Source organism: Rhipicephalus sanguineus, chromosome 2 (assembly GCF_013339695.2).
Source record: "Rhipicephalus sanguineus isolate Rsan-2018 chromosome 2, BIME_Rsan_1.4, whole genome shotgun sequence".
Classification (NCBI taxonomy): Eukaryota; Metazoa; Arthropoda; class Arachnida; order Ixodida; family Ixodidae; genus Rhipicephalus; species Rhipicephalus sanguineus.
The window spans coordinates 212806693-212820866 of record NC_051177.1 but is presented as its reverse complement, the minus strand read 5'-3'; the positions used below and the strand labels follow the sequence as shown (position 1 = coordinate 212820866).

Below are 14174 nucleotides of genomic sequence, written 5' to 3'. Positions count from 1 at the left end.
TAATGTGCTGTTAAAATAATCATCACTGCGTCATTGCATAGGTCTTTCCAATGTCCTGTTTCCTTCTTACCGATTTCAGACTGCCCCTGGAATTTCTACAGGTTTCTCAATATTGTCTATGTTATAATTTCTAAAATTCGTACTTTATTCTTTTCAGCTTTCCCGTCAAATATTGCCTCTTTATCTGACTTCAGAATAGGAACAAGTAATACTTTCGGCCTTAAAAATGTTGGGTCTGAGTAAACAAAAAAAAAAAAATCAAATGGTTGGGTACCTTGACGCTCCGCATGGCCTCATCATAGTCGTCGTCTACGCCAGGCATGGGCGTGACCCGCCCCTCCTTCCGAGCTTGCTCGTGGTCAAAAGCATGCTCAAAGAACTCGAGCGCATCGGCCAAGTCCGGAAACTGGCCAGCCTCAGGACCCACTGACAGGCACTTTGCCAGCGTTCGTGACGTCAGCGAAGGCAGTGCATCCACCCAGAGTGGAGCCACTTGGGCAGCCTTTTGGAATCCTTGAAGTGCCTGCAGCAGATGGACTGCAGCTCAATAAGTGAAACTTTAGAAAATGCATCTCTGGGTACTATTACCCAATGGCGCAGAACTTGGAAGAAAGTTTTGTGCGAACAGCAGGCTGAAATTATTTGCGTAAGGACACTGCATATATATGCTTCATCAGCACACGGTGTCTTGAAATGAAAGTGGTTAAGATTTGCGACTAAGAACAGTGCAAAGGAAAAGAGCCAGCACCACTTTTGTTGTTGTCCTCTGCACTGCTTGCAACCATCAAGCATGAGGCATGATGCTTTCGAAATGTTATGGTGCTGCACATAAACACCCCAACTTCACAGAGAAAACACTTTCAAAAGGCTCAAGTACAGCACACTGTTAGTGTTACCATGCACAGCCAGGTAAATATATGCATTAACTGTCGTATTTACAGGACTCAGCAGCAATTTATGTCCTAACTTGTGCACCTCCTGGTCATCTGACTGCTACACTATTTTATTGCGCCAATATGGGGGATTCCATGAAAGATTAAAAAACGACAACAAAGAAGCCGGCAAGAGGAAGCTTCATGTGTGCATATCAGTAAAAACTAGAGGTGTGCGAATATTCGAAATTTCGAATATTTTTCGAATAGTGTTTGCTATTCGATTCGATTCGCACTGGAATTTTACTATTCGAACTATTCGAACTTCCCAAAGACAAATGCAGTCAACGTCCAGTTGAAAGTGACCCCTTCAGAGTTTCAATATGCTTCGCCTCATTACACTCTCGTATTGCGGCAAAGCTGCCTTTCAGGCTCCGTTACGGTCGAACTTAGCCAAGAGACAGTCAACGTCCGTTTGGAAGTGGTCCCTAGATTTTCAATATGCTTCACCTCATCACATTTCCGTATTGCGGCAAAGCTGCCTTTCAAACTCCGCTACGGTCGCAAATGTATTAACTCAAGAAAACGCTGGTTCCAATATGGAGATGAAAGATGTGGCAGAGTTGGGGGCTCAATTAATGCTGTTTTGGACCTGAAATTTGGGCAGGAAGTCGGAAAAATCGGACGCCGAAGCTTTTTAGCATCCAAAATTTCAGATGTTCTTATATATCGACGTCTACGAGGCAGATTTGGAACTCCGGACTTGATGGGAGCACACCCTTGTCCGCCACATCAGTTGGGCTTCCACAGAAGTTGAAAGAGGAGGAGAGGCTGAGAAAATGGCATCTCTGCCTATCACGTGTAAAGTGTTGTCGGCAACACTTTGGTTGCACCAAATACAATTCGGCCTCTACATTGCCTCATTTTTGATAAGAAAGACAACTATCAAATATGGCTTCACCAGCGCTTCATCAACCTAGCGAAAAGAAACACTTTCATGTTGCCATCTCACAAGAACATACTTAGGGATTCTCTGCAAGTTTTTCTGTAATTTCACTTCGAATTATTCGAAAAATGTTTGAGCAATATTCGAAATTATTCGATTCGATTCGCACTCAATCTTTATTATTCGAATTCGCTTCGCACTCAAAATTTTGCTATTCGCACAGCTCTAAAAAGACAAAGGCCATAGGCCAGTCAACAACCTTGCAATTCAGAATCAACACTTGTTTCTTACTTCCCTGTGTTCATTTTTTTAATAAGTCAAACCCGAATTTACTAAAGATGAGGGCATCAAATTATTATAGATCTCAAAAAGCTGTAACATCCCCCATCACACATGCGTACAATACATGTGCTGCAAATGTCTAACCGTTGCTTTCAATATACTAATCACTGCACTGCAACTCAGACACTTCCCTTCTTTACACAGTACTGCAATCGTGTAAGTAAATATATTGCCATGTACGTTTATTGCTTTATTTTGATGTATTCGAGTTTCACCCCCCAAAAATATGTTACAGTCGAACCCGTTTATAACGAACTCGAAAGTGTTGCGAAAAGTGGTCGTTATATCAGTAGTTCGTTGTATATGGACTCTCCCTTAAAAACGTGCGCTCAGCTGCCAAGCCATTTTTTTTTCTTTGTGCACTTTTATTAAAGTGCTAACAACCCCTTCGGTGACAAGCTAAGCCTTTTCGCGTCGTAAAGCGACGCCCGCTGCGTGCTCACGAGTGAATTAACCAGCTTTGCAATGAGCTGACACCGTTTCACCTAAGCGCGGTACTGCGACGTGGAGCCGATCATCCCTGGCTAGTTGCGTGCAGCGCGTCGCCTACTCGGTTCGTGGAGTCACTGCCGGGCCGCTTTCTGTATGCCGTATGCGCGCGTTTGTACGTTTTTCGTGCTTGCTTCACTCCGGACCGTGCACGGACGGATGCGGCGACTAGTCTCTTCGTTCAACGCGGCGAAAACAAGCATTTTCCAAGCAACGCGCACTCTATAAGTCTCCGCGATGCTCTCGCGGCCCTGCACGACGATGCGCGGCGCACTTCAGTTGTCACCTAATCAAACACGCAGTATACGCTCGCTGTCAGTGCACCGACGTCCTTGCTGTCGATGCTCGCTGTCGACGTGCATCGACATTAACAACAGCGAGCTACTTTCGTTTCTACAAAGTGACGCGCACTTTAAAGCGGTCTCGCACGACGCGGCGGCGGCGAACTTGCAAACGGCAGCATGGCGCGCTAGTGCCGCCGTCACGCGCGCAGCCGAGCAGATACCTACAGATGACTGTGATAAGGTTGTCGGCTATAAGGCATAACGGCACGTTCTTCGACGGCCGCCACCTCGCCTTCGCTCATTTCTGATGCTTATCCGCGAAAGCATCGCCGCAATCGCGCGGAAGTCGTAATCACCGATCGACCGGTCTCTGCCGTTACCGATAAGACGGACGACCTCTTGCGGCACATTGTGGCGTCGACGAGTTTAGGGACGCAGTGAACCCTTTTGCGATGGAAAGTTATCGCGGTTATGCCTTCTTGCGTTCCAAGGCATTGCTTGATTCATCGCAGGCGGTCGTAGCTGCAGAGAACGGCGTCAGGAAAGGTTACCGTGCGAAAGCTGACCGCAAGGCTTCATGCTGCCTACTATTTTTTCCCCTCACTGCCATTCTACCACTGAAGAAAAGGCTGGAAAGTGAGCGACCTCGCTCGCAGCGTCCGAAATCTGCGTGCGGTGCTCGCCGATCTGGGTATCTTAGTCGCAAGTAAACTGCAGCGGGGCACGCGCGAGCGCGCGCTCCTGTCGCGCTTTAGAAGGCATGTTTTAACTTTTTTTTTTTTTCGCTTCGTATGCACCATATTTTTACCGCGACCGTGTCTGAAGTGTTCGTTGTAAAAGTAGGAGGCTTTGAAAAATGTTCGCTATATCTGGACGCAGCTTCAATGGTTAGCATAGGAAAATCGTAGGTGCACACAAATATGGTCGTTATAACCGATAGATCGTTATATGTGGGATCGTTATAAGTGGGTTCGACTGTAGCACCGCTCTGCGCAGGCCGCGCAGCAATGTTTGGGAAGCTTTGGGATTGTTTGAGATCATTTTTTGTTAAGATTACACGCAAACTGCGAATAGTCAAGTTCATTCGAGAGTTCACGCGAGCACCAGCAATAACACTGGAAGGTTCGATGACTGATGTATGAAAGATGACGCGTTCTACTGATGATCAGATTACTCGACAGCTGATGACAGTTCTTGCCGCTATCAGTGTACATCGTGAATTGCTGGTACTTCGACTTTTCATTTTCCGGGCACAAGTTCACCCAATAAAGAGTTCCGCATTTCTTTGTCCTGTTGAAACTCTCTTCACCGCCACAGCCTTGAGACAATATTCGTGGCAAAAACCAGCACTGTTTTGGCATATAGTCACACAAAGCATTGAAACTGATGGGTAACATATATACAGTAGAACCTCGTTCATACGTTCCCGAAAAAAAAAAAAAGCGAAAAATAAGCGCACCATCCAGGATAACGATCCGAATCCAGTAAAAATTGAGGGTGACAAGCCCATATTGAGGTGCAAGGGCAAAAAACATTCATTTCTCGCCCCGCGATACCGTTTCGTGCAATAAACGTTTATTCCTCCTCCTCCTCTCAAAAGACCATAGTGGGACTCTTCCACTTCAAACTTCTGGCAGCCAGAGGTCAGCCAGCCAGTTGTGGTCTTGACAGGAAACAACGTTGTGGTCAAGTGTGTTGAAATCCTGAGACAACCTGAAGATTGCAAAATCGAGCGCTGGGACAACCAGTGTAAACGTAAAGAAATGCTACTGCCGTGGCAGCAAACGAAACTTTGCGCCGCGTGAGTGTCGGTTCTTTCTGCATTGCCGCTTGGAAATATGGGGCTAGGTCTGCTGAAGGGCGAAGTGATATTCTAGAGCATACGCATTTGAGATACGATCACGTACGTTCACAAGATGGCGCGCGACTCGCCTCGTTTGTGAAGAAAACTGCCGCGCCGCTAACGGCTTAAAAAGCTCAACTCTGCGCAGTGCATGTAACAATCGCGGTACAACACGATGTGAAATCTCGCGAAAGTGATAGCATCCCTGAAAGCGACAGGTGTTCACGGCTGTCGCGCACTACGTCGCACACACGCGCTGATCAGTTTGAGTTCGGTCCTAACTTGAGACATGCGGTGTTATGTTCGACACCTCTCGTAATCACACCATCTCGCACGGCGGAACAGACTTTAGAGGATAACACCAGGCGTAATGGCAACTGAAGGGGAAGTCCCCAAGCGCCTGCACTGCGATCCATCAAGCCCTCAGAAAAAAGGCGGCGAGCGTGCATAGTCTCCTTTTCGCAGTTTCGCAACCAGAAACCTCCCAGATATCCTCCAGAACAAATATTCCTGGCAGGTTCTGGCGACCCGTGGGTAGGCAGAACTGTCCGGACCTAGAGAAAAAAAACTAACGCCGACTGGAAGCACGCCATGCAATGGGCGGAGCAACCCTAAAGTGAACATGCTCTGGGAGAACAGTGTGGATGAAATGACGTTAGTGGTCATGTGTACTGGGCACGATGGCGGTGTAACTAGGGTCAACGTTACTAGACTAGGTTCAGCTGTCAAACTCTCCGCAGACACCGTACAGCGTGGGCGTCCTTGTGCCTTGGCTTGCCGCCAGATGGCGGGAGCGCCGCAAGCAGCTCTACTCGAGTGCAGCTCTCGTATTGGCGAACATGCTTGGGTCCTCCGACTTCACAACCTACAATCGCAACAGGTGCTTACACCTATGAACTTTTTAATATTTTCAAGGCCTCGTGTTTTGTGGATTGATAGAAAAAGTTTACCGAGTTGTGAAAAACTAAGCTGCATTCTCCCGAAGTACTACGCTGTTGAAGTGAGTTTTCAAGGGCTCCAGCAGCCTTAGTCATCCGCTATGCTCTATATTCAATTGTTGCCGATTCTCGTGCATGTAGTAAAAAAGGCACGGTGAAGATTCCCGTTACATTTGGTCATCGCCACCAAGACACAAAAGTTTCTTTTCAAGTTAAGTTGCATTTTTATTTCAGTTTGACTGCAATGTAAACATCTCAGCAGCAGTAACAGGCATGAAAATGCGCTACTCGTTTGTACGACTCAAGTTAACAGTACTTTGCAGGAACGTACCAATTATTTGTTTGAGCGCTACTATTTTAAATCATTGAAGAAGCCGTGAAGTACCAATCCGCAGACCAATTGGTGTACATATTTTTTTTTATTTTTTTTTATTCGGAACATTACCCGCAGCGCCATTTAGGCATTATTGCGGGGGGCACAGTCCTTCATAGAATGAATCCGCAGTCTTGCGGTCAACCAATTCGGCTGGTAACATGTTCCATTCGGCAATCGCTTGTGGGAAAAATGAATGTTTAAACAGATCAGTTCTGGGGGTGTATGACCGTACTTTAAATTTGTGGTCATGGCGAGAGGACTGATAATGGGCTGGTTTTAAGTAATCTGAAGGATTAATCCCCGTTTTCTTGTTATAAATTGAGTAAAATATTTTTAATCTCAGATTACGTCTTCGGTTTTGTAAAGATTGCCAATTAAGATCTCTCTTCATATCTCGTGAGCTTTCAGTTCGGTATTATTTACCCAGAACAAACCTTGCTGCGAGGGACTGAATGCGCTCAAGTGCATGAATGTGTACTTTTTGAAACGGATCCCACACAGGACAGGCGTATTCCAGTATAGGCCTAACATAGGTATGGTATGCAGCCTGTTTAACTTCTGTGGTTACATGTTTAAGATTTCTTTGTAAAAAACCAAGGGCTTTTCCAGCTCTGCTGACCACAGTGCCAATGTGTTCAGACCAGCCCCCATCCTCAGAAAACGTAACTCCCAAATACTTGTATTTGTCTTCTTTCCTAATAACATGATTGTTTAAAATGTATTGATTCATCAACCTATTGACCCTTTTAGTAAAGCTAACGTGAACGCACTTATTAGTGTTTAGGACCATGTCATTATTTTTGCACCATACCTCTACATGATTAAGGTCTTCCTGAAGCTGTGTGGCATCCGTTTGGTCGGTCAAGTCGGTATACAGAACACAATCATCAGCAAACATTCTAATACGACACTTAACTACATCCGAAATATCATTAATATACACAAGGAAGAGAAGTGGGCCCAGTACGGAACCCTGAGGTACCCCTGATGTCACTGAAACTAAACGTGAACATGATCCACCTAAAACTACCTTCTGTTTCCGTGCTGTTAAATAGTCCGTAATCCATCCGCCAATACAAAGTACTTTGGATAAATTTAAGGCAGCTTCTCCCGACATGTACACATTCTCGGCACTTTATTTCGGGATGAAAAAGAAAGAAGGCAACACTATTTTTTTTTTCTTTCATCGGAGCACCACATTCACAAGTGAACAAGTGTAAGTGCAACAGAGGGATGAACGTACTAACTAAAGCATGGCTGGCAGACATGACCCCGCTTTGTCCTGCTGGAGTTGAAAAGTCGACAGAACCATCAAACTTATCAGGTGACTTAAAAGTCTCGTTGAGTTTGATCTCATCCAGCACAAGTGTTCCGCACGCCTGTACACCAGGCTTGTCCTTTCAGAAGGTACAGATTGTTTCAAGAGCAGCTGCACTGTAGTCATGAATATTCGCAAGGCACGCCTGACACTATCTGATTGAGTCGGCTGCTTGTGTTAACCAGGATGCTAGCAATTGGCAGGGCTAGAAATGGGTGGCTCCGTGCTAAAAACGGATGGTTGGGAATGATCATAACCTTTCTGCCACCTTGCGAAATTCTGCAGAACTCATTTGCAATATTTGGTATCCATGTGCTTCAAGTTATCGGCTAATTCACCCTCAATTGGTAGAGTGACCGCCCCAGGAAAGCCTTGGTCCCAGGTTGGATCCCCGGACCAGGTCTTCAACTGGAAGCTTTCCTTTCTGAGGTATGGATTTCCTAGTGGCTTCGTGCTACAGATAAGTGGTTGTTAATAATCCTTTTCATAACCCTTCCACCACCTCATGCGATTCTGCACAAGTTATTTGCAAACTTCTGTGTTGCTTTAGACTATTCCAACAAGATTGCATGCCCGACACAAGTAGTCAAATTTGTTCTAAAGCTAACACGAGCCCCAGAGATAACGCCGGAATTTCTTATCATTAATGTATGAATGCCGAGATGTTTCAATGGCAATCAGATTACCGACACCCAACAACTGTGCTCGCAGCTATCAGTGTGCACTGTGCGTTGTTCGAACTTCTGATTTTCACTTTCTGGGCACAAGCTTGCCCAATAAAGAGCTTCGTATTTACTAGGCTTGTGCGAATATTCGAGCACTTCGAATATTCGAACGAATAATGCAGTATTCGAATTCGCTTCGAGTCGAACTTCAATTATTGAAAATTTCGAAGTATTCGAAATGAACCAATAGGTGTATGAGGGTAGCGAATTGGGCAAGTTGGAAAATGCTCATGATGGTGAGCATTTTCCAGACGTGAGCTGCCCTTCCATCGCTTTGATTGATGAGGAAGTGTCTTTCCTGGAAAGGGCGTAGTTTTGTTAGCAGACACGTTTTTATCTGTCAATTATCTTTGGCGCATGCGCGGGTTTGTTTTTTCTCTTTCTTAGACATATATATTTGTGATTTTTCCAATAAACATTCAGTTGTTAGATCGTGCTTGTGTCGTTGTTTCTTCTTCTTTCGTCTCTGTCGCGTTTGTGCTAACCATCATGAATAGGTGTATATTAGTGCGCTTATAACCCCCCTGTAAAGATAGTTTCACTACAGTGGAGGGGTGCTATACCGTGAATACACCTTTCCAGGAAAAATCCGCACCGTCCGCTTGTAACCTTCTGTAAAGGTAGTTTCACTGCAGTGGAGGGGTGCTATACAGTGAATACACCTTTCCAGAAAAAATCCGCACTGCCGGGAAGCTCCGTTTTAATGTTAAATATAAACATATTCCCTCACATCGATTCATCATTTTTTAAGTTTAAAAACTTGTTATACCGGCTTATATGCTCCAAGTATAGTAAATTTTAGAACTTAACATATTATCATTTGCATTCTACCAAAAGCCAAATCCTGCTGCTATTAAAAGATGCTTCCACTTCCTTTGAACCAAAAAGAATGACATTTTATTTGCACATGCCTTGTTACAATTTTAAAAAAATGTTGCGCAGGTTGGTTGGGTCATGACAAATATGCTCACTTTTCTTTATAATATGTGACATATACTATTCGAATTCGGTTCGAAATTATTCGACCAAAATCACTATTCGCTTCGAATTCACTTCGAACCTAAAATTTACTATTCGCACAAGCCTAGTATTTACCAGTCTTACTGCAGCCTTCTTCACCGTCACAACCATGTGAAAATAGTATGTCTGCTTCATGCATAGAGCGTAAAATCTTGGGCATTAACCTTTCAACATGCACAACTTTCAATGGCTTTGATGTACCACATAATATACTGAATTCAACTTGAAAGAGATAAAATACTGGAGCACTGAAAACACTTGTGGAAGTAGGTGAAAACTACGTGTAACCCACCTGAAGGAGATTGGCAATTTTGCGCTTGTTGTAGGCTGTATCCTCGTACAGGATGGCACGTTGGTCTGGGTGGGAAGAACTCTTTCGTGCCAGGCCCTGGCTGTGAATCCTGCACCATCAGAAGTACAACAGAATTTTATTAGCAAGCTGTTTAAAACATACAGTACTAAGGAGAGCCTGAAAATTTGTTACACCTTCCTGTCAGTAACGTTACATCTGGCAAAGTGCTTTGGGTGACGTGAGTGAAACCCAACTTAAGAGCGGAGGCAAATGACAACTGGTGTTAACTGCATAATTCATGTAGCAGCGCTAAGAACCACACAGACAGCAAAAAGCAGAAGGCGGGACACAGCGTTGTCCGTGCGGTTCTTAGCGCTGCTGCATGAATTATGTCCTCCTAAGTAGCCCATCAGTCTGTTAACCCTTTGCGGGTTTTCGCTGTACATGTACGGCATTGCATGTATGTTTAAAACGCGCGCCTTTTTTTTATCATTTCTCTTGCTTGGCATGTGCTGCCACACTTCGGGAATACGTGGAATTTTTTACAGCAAAAGCTGTTATGAGATCACAACTATGGCCGTTTTTGGCGCCGTAGTTGTCTGCCACCACTGCCGCAGGTGTCCACAACCGCTATTGTGCGAAATAAGAAAAAAGAAAATGAAATGAGAAAAAATATCCAGGATGGAACGGGGTTCGAACCGCGCCGGACGACCAGCCCGACGACGTTCAGGTTCCTACGCCCGAGGTTCCTGCGCCCGACGACATTCCTGCTGCCATCGACCAGTCCGCCACGAGGTGCGTTTCTTCGACGCCCTCGGCCGACGGTCCATCAGGCATGCCGGCCATCCGCCCGTCGTACCTGTCCTCGCCGGCTCACGACACGTTCCTGACCTTAGCTTCCACGCTGGCTACCTTGCCGCACGACCTGCAAGCTGACACGGACAACCTCTCGCCCGCTGTGCGCCCCTCGCTCGCGGAGGTTTCGCCGTCGACGATACCCGAGCGTGACCTTCCATCGACCTCAGAGCTCTGCGTTTCTTGCCAGCAGCGATCCGCATCGCCCTCGACGTCTCCCGCAGCAGCAGTGCGTGCCCCTCACCAACTTCGGCCGAACATGCGGGACGCGGCAACGATGACGGAACCGCCTGAGGATGACATGCCTGTTTCATCAAAGGCAGCACCGCATGCAAATGTCACGCCTGCCACGACGGCAGACGTGCAGTATTCCGACCTGCGCACGTGCCCTCATGTGCCGTCTACCGTAGATGCTTCACCGAGCGCAGCTGCACCGTCAGAACCTGCAGAGACTACGCTTGCTCGGTTGCACCACGGGTTTCCTCCGGAGCTTTTGACACACGATGCCGCCCACACGACATCTGAGCACCATCCAAGCGCGCTGATCACAGCACCGACGATGACCAATCGCACCACAGGCGTACCGCGCACAATACTACGACGTTTTGGGTGTCTTACGACAGGACAGGCCAGAACCTGTGCAGGGCCACATGCATGCCGGCGCTTTCGATGTGCCCCAGCGCAATCCTCCGCGCTGAGCCCCCAATTCCGTCGCAAGCTGCCGTATTCTGCTCACGCCCACCGTACACGACGGCGTTTCGTGTCGCGCCGAAGACAACATGCACCGAGTGCGCGCAGTGGTTCCCTTCGCCGATCTTGCCGGTGTAGCGTCTGTCATCGCTTCCAGCCATTTTTGTTGGTTCAGCTCCGACGTGCACGGCCTCGGGTGCATTCGCTCCTGCCTACAGCGTCCATTCGTTGCGACCCCCGCCCTCTACGCTTCTCCCAGAGCCGCCCGCCAGAGACCCAATGGTTCCCGACAGTCCTTCACCGTTGACGACCTGGACTGCCCACGGACATTCTGTCTCGCGTCACCAGCCTTGTATATACGCCCCCATAGTTTTTCATTTCTGCTTCATTTCTGCAAGGGGGAGTAATCTGTAGCGGCATCTTCATCACCGCTCACGATCATCATCACCATTTTACCACTTACGCGCCGCGCCTCTCGCGCAGCTAATGCTCGGAGCTCGAGGCGCGAGCAGTAGAACGTGCTCACGCTCCTGGAGGCTGGACACCGGCAGCCGCTGCCGCTCTGCTGGTACTAGGGCCTTCGAATAAAAGTGGCGAGATTTCGGCACGGTCACGTCGTCTGCCTTCACGTCTCTCTCTCGCTACAATCCATGCCTGTGGTTGAAACTCCTTTGCAAAAAGACCCTATACAGGCTTCATGTCGGGGAAGAACCACATTAACATATGTATTATAGCATGGTAGAAGAGTAAAATAACAACCAGGCAACACACAATGCGAATTGCGCAACGAGTGGGTTGTTGAATGCTTCCAACCCATTACAAAGGGCTCTGCCATAATTCTTCTTCGTCATCAGCCACAGCATCAACAAAGTGCGCATAATGCCTTACAGGTGTTTAGCGGCTACCAGTTCTCCGCAGAATGATGAAAAATGGCATAGTGGCTGCTTCCTTACTTCACAAAAATTATGGCGATTTATAGTGTAGTGGGTTCTCCGCAAGTGCACTTGTATTGGTTGCCAAGGAAGCCCATAAGGCCCCCATGATCCATTTCCTGTGGGTCTCAACAAAGTTCTTTCCCTCTCTCTCTCTTTCTCACGCTAACGTATGTTATATAGCGTGGTGGGAGAGTGAAATAACAATCAGGCATCATACAATGCAAATTACAATGCAACACTAACTCTGCCTAGTTGGCGATAAGACGAAGAATTACTATATCCTTTCCCCTCGTTTTGCTTTCCAGGTGGGCGCACAACCATACAGTTTTCTTCCGTGCTCTCGCTCATGCAGTTCACTTACGTTATGGAAGCACGCGCCGGTTGCGCTGCTGCTAGTGAGTCGAGCGGCGATTCTGCTGATGCGGACTATTTCCCAAGTGCCGAATCAGAATCTGTATCATTGGATTTCAGTTCGTCAGACGAGGATTTTCTGACGCATTCAGACTCCGATGATCAAGGAGCGACATCTGAAGGCCACGCTTCAAAGACTATCACATGCTGAAATGTTTTTAGTGCTAAAGCACAAACATTTTTTACTGGAAAAGTACTCTGGTGCGCTTATTTTTGTATGTATGTGAGCTATGTTTAATAAGATATATAAATTTTATTTATAAAAATTTGTATAAGTGTTTTTTTAGAATTTTGCTTGATATTACTATGAATAAACCATGTGTATGTAACAAAAGTTATCTTTTTGTCACTTTATGGTCAAGGAAAAAATTTTTAGACAATTTTTTTCTGAAATAGAACCGCCTGAAGAAATTATTTCAGCAATAAAAAATTACCCATTTTTGGAGTGCATCTCGCGAAAAAATATGACCCCCAAAGGGTTAAAAACAGGGGCCTTCCTTCCATGAGTGGTAGAAAAAAGCCCCCCCACAACAAACTACAGTCAAACCCAGATATATTGAACTCGCAAAAAAATGCTTGTCAGTTCGATATAAGGCATAATTCGATATAAGCCTGCTAAAGAATTGGACGTCATAAATTCCCATACCATTCATAAAAGCACTTTATTGACGAAGCTAGCTCAGTTGTGCTTGAAACAGTCTTCCATTTTTTTTTTGTTTGAGCAACTTCGCTGCCTGCGACAGCACGCATTTCTATACATGGTCTAAAGAGTCGGAGCAGGCGAGGCCGCAGCCTTCCACATTCGCGCAGAAGTGCCGGACTAGTGCGAAAGCCCCAATCACCTCTGAGGATGCGGACAAAGGATTGTCGTTGCTTTGGTCATTGTGCCCGCTTTCACTTGTGCTCGGTACGATGTCGGCAACGTAGTCTTCGTTTTCGAGCTCACCCGTGGTTGCGACATCATCATCAGCACTCGCAAACTCGTCGACCATTGATCCGTCAACAGCTTCCGGAAATTTCGACAGCTCGCTCCAAACTTCGGCAACACCAGCAATGGTGTTGCCGAAGTCGACAAACCACTTGTACACGGCTGCCTCGACGTCTTTACGCAAGCCATCACGGCACAGGTGCATGGTGCGAAGCACAACGAACGAGAAATGCAGGGAGATAACTCGCACGACCCGCGCGCTCGCACGACGAGAGTACAAGAGTCCCTGATTGGCTGTATCAGCAAGTGCTGCGGGCGGGTCAGGATCATTTTTTGCAGAGGGGTGACGGCGGCTCAATAGACGCGGCACGGTCACGGTAGGGAGAGCGGGTCATGCGCTGCCGGGTTAAACCACTTTTGGAGTGAGCGGTGGGGAAAAGCGCCAGTTTCCCCGCCGCTGCGAGGGAAAGCCAAATTCCGAGGGCACCTTTGCCCTCTCGACGTTCGATATATCTGGAGTCGCTGCTATTCTTGTACGCTGTAACCGTAATTTTCGCTATATTCTCACTGTAACTATACCGTGTTCAGAAGTTGTTCGATATACAGGATAATTCGATGTAAACGGGTTCGATATAGTCGGGTTCGACTGTACTTTTTTCAGGCTTTCTCCCAAACAATTGGTTCCATTTGCACTGCTCTCATTAGCGCAAATGCCCAGGTGGCAATAGTGAAAAAGAAAGACAGGTTCACAAGACAAACTTCAGTTGTCCAAGAAGGCATAGAAAGAGCATGATAAACATGAGAAATATTAGTGACTACAGTTTATCATTCAGTCAAAATACTTTTAAGAAACAACCACACTAGAGAATTCTTACAGTAACTGCAGTCGCATGCTGCAGCAAGAGGTATG

The 14174-nt window shown here is 46.6% G+C and overlaps 1 protein-coding gene across 1 annotated transcript in view; it reads right to left on the bottom strand.

The window, feature by feature from the left end:
- Positions 1 to 14174, bottom strand: part of LOC119384060 (DNA mismatch repair protein Msh6) — a 260639-nt gene that overhangs the window by 89432 nt on the left and 157033 nt on the right. Inside the window, exons 20-21 of the mRNA XM_037652348.2 lie at positions 9446 to 9554; positions 275 to 523 (exon numbers count right to left, since the gene is read on the bottom strand). Of these exons, the coding sequence (XP_037508276.1) occupies positions 275 to 523; positions 9446 to 9554 (358 nt within the window). The remainder of the gene's footprint in view (positions 1 to 274; positions 524 to 9445; positions 9555 to 14174) is intronic.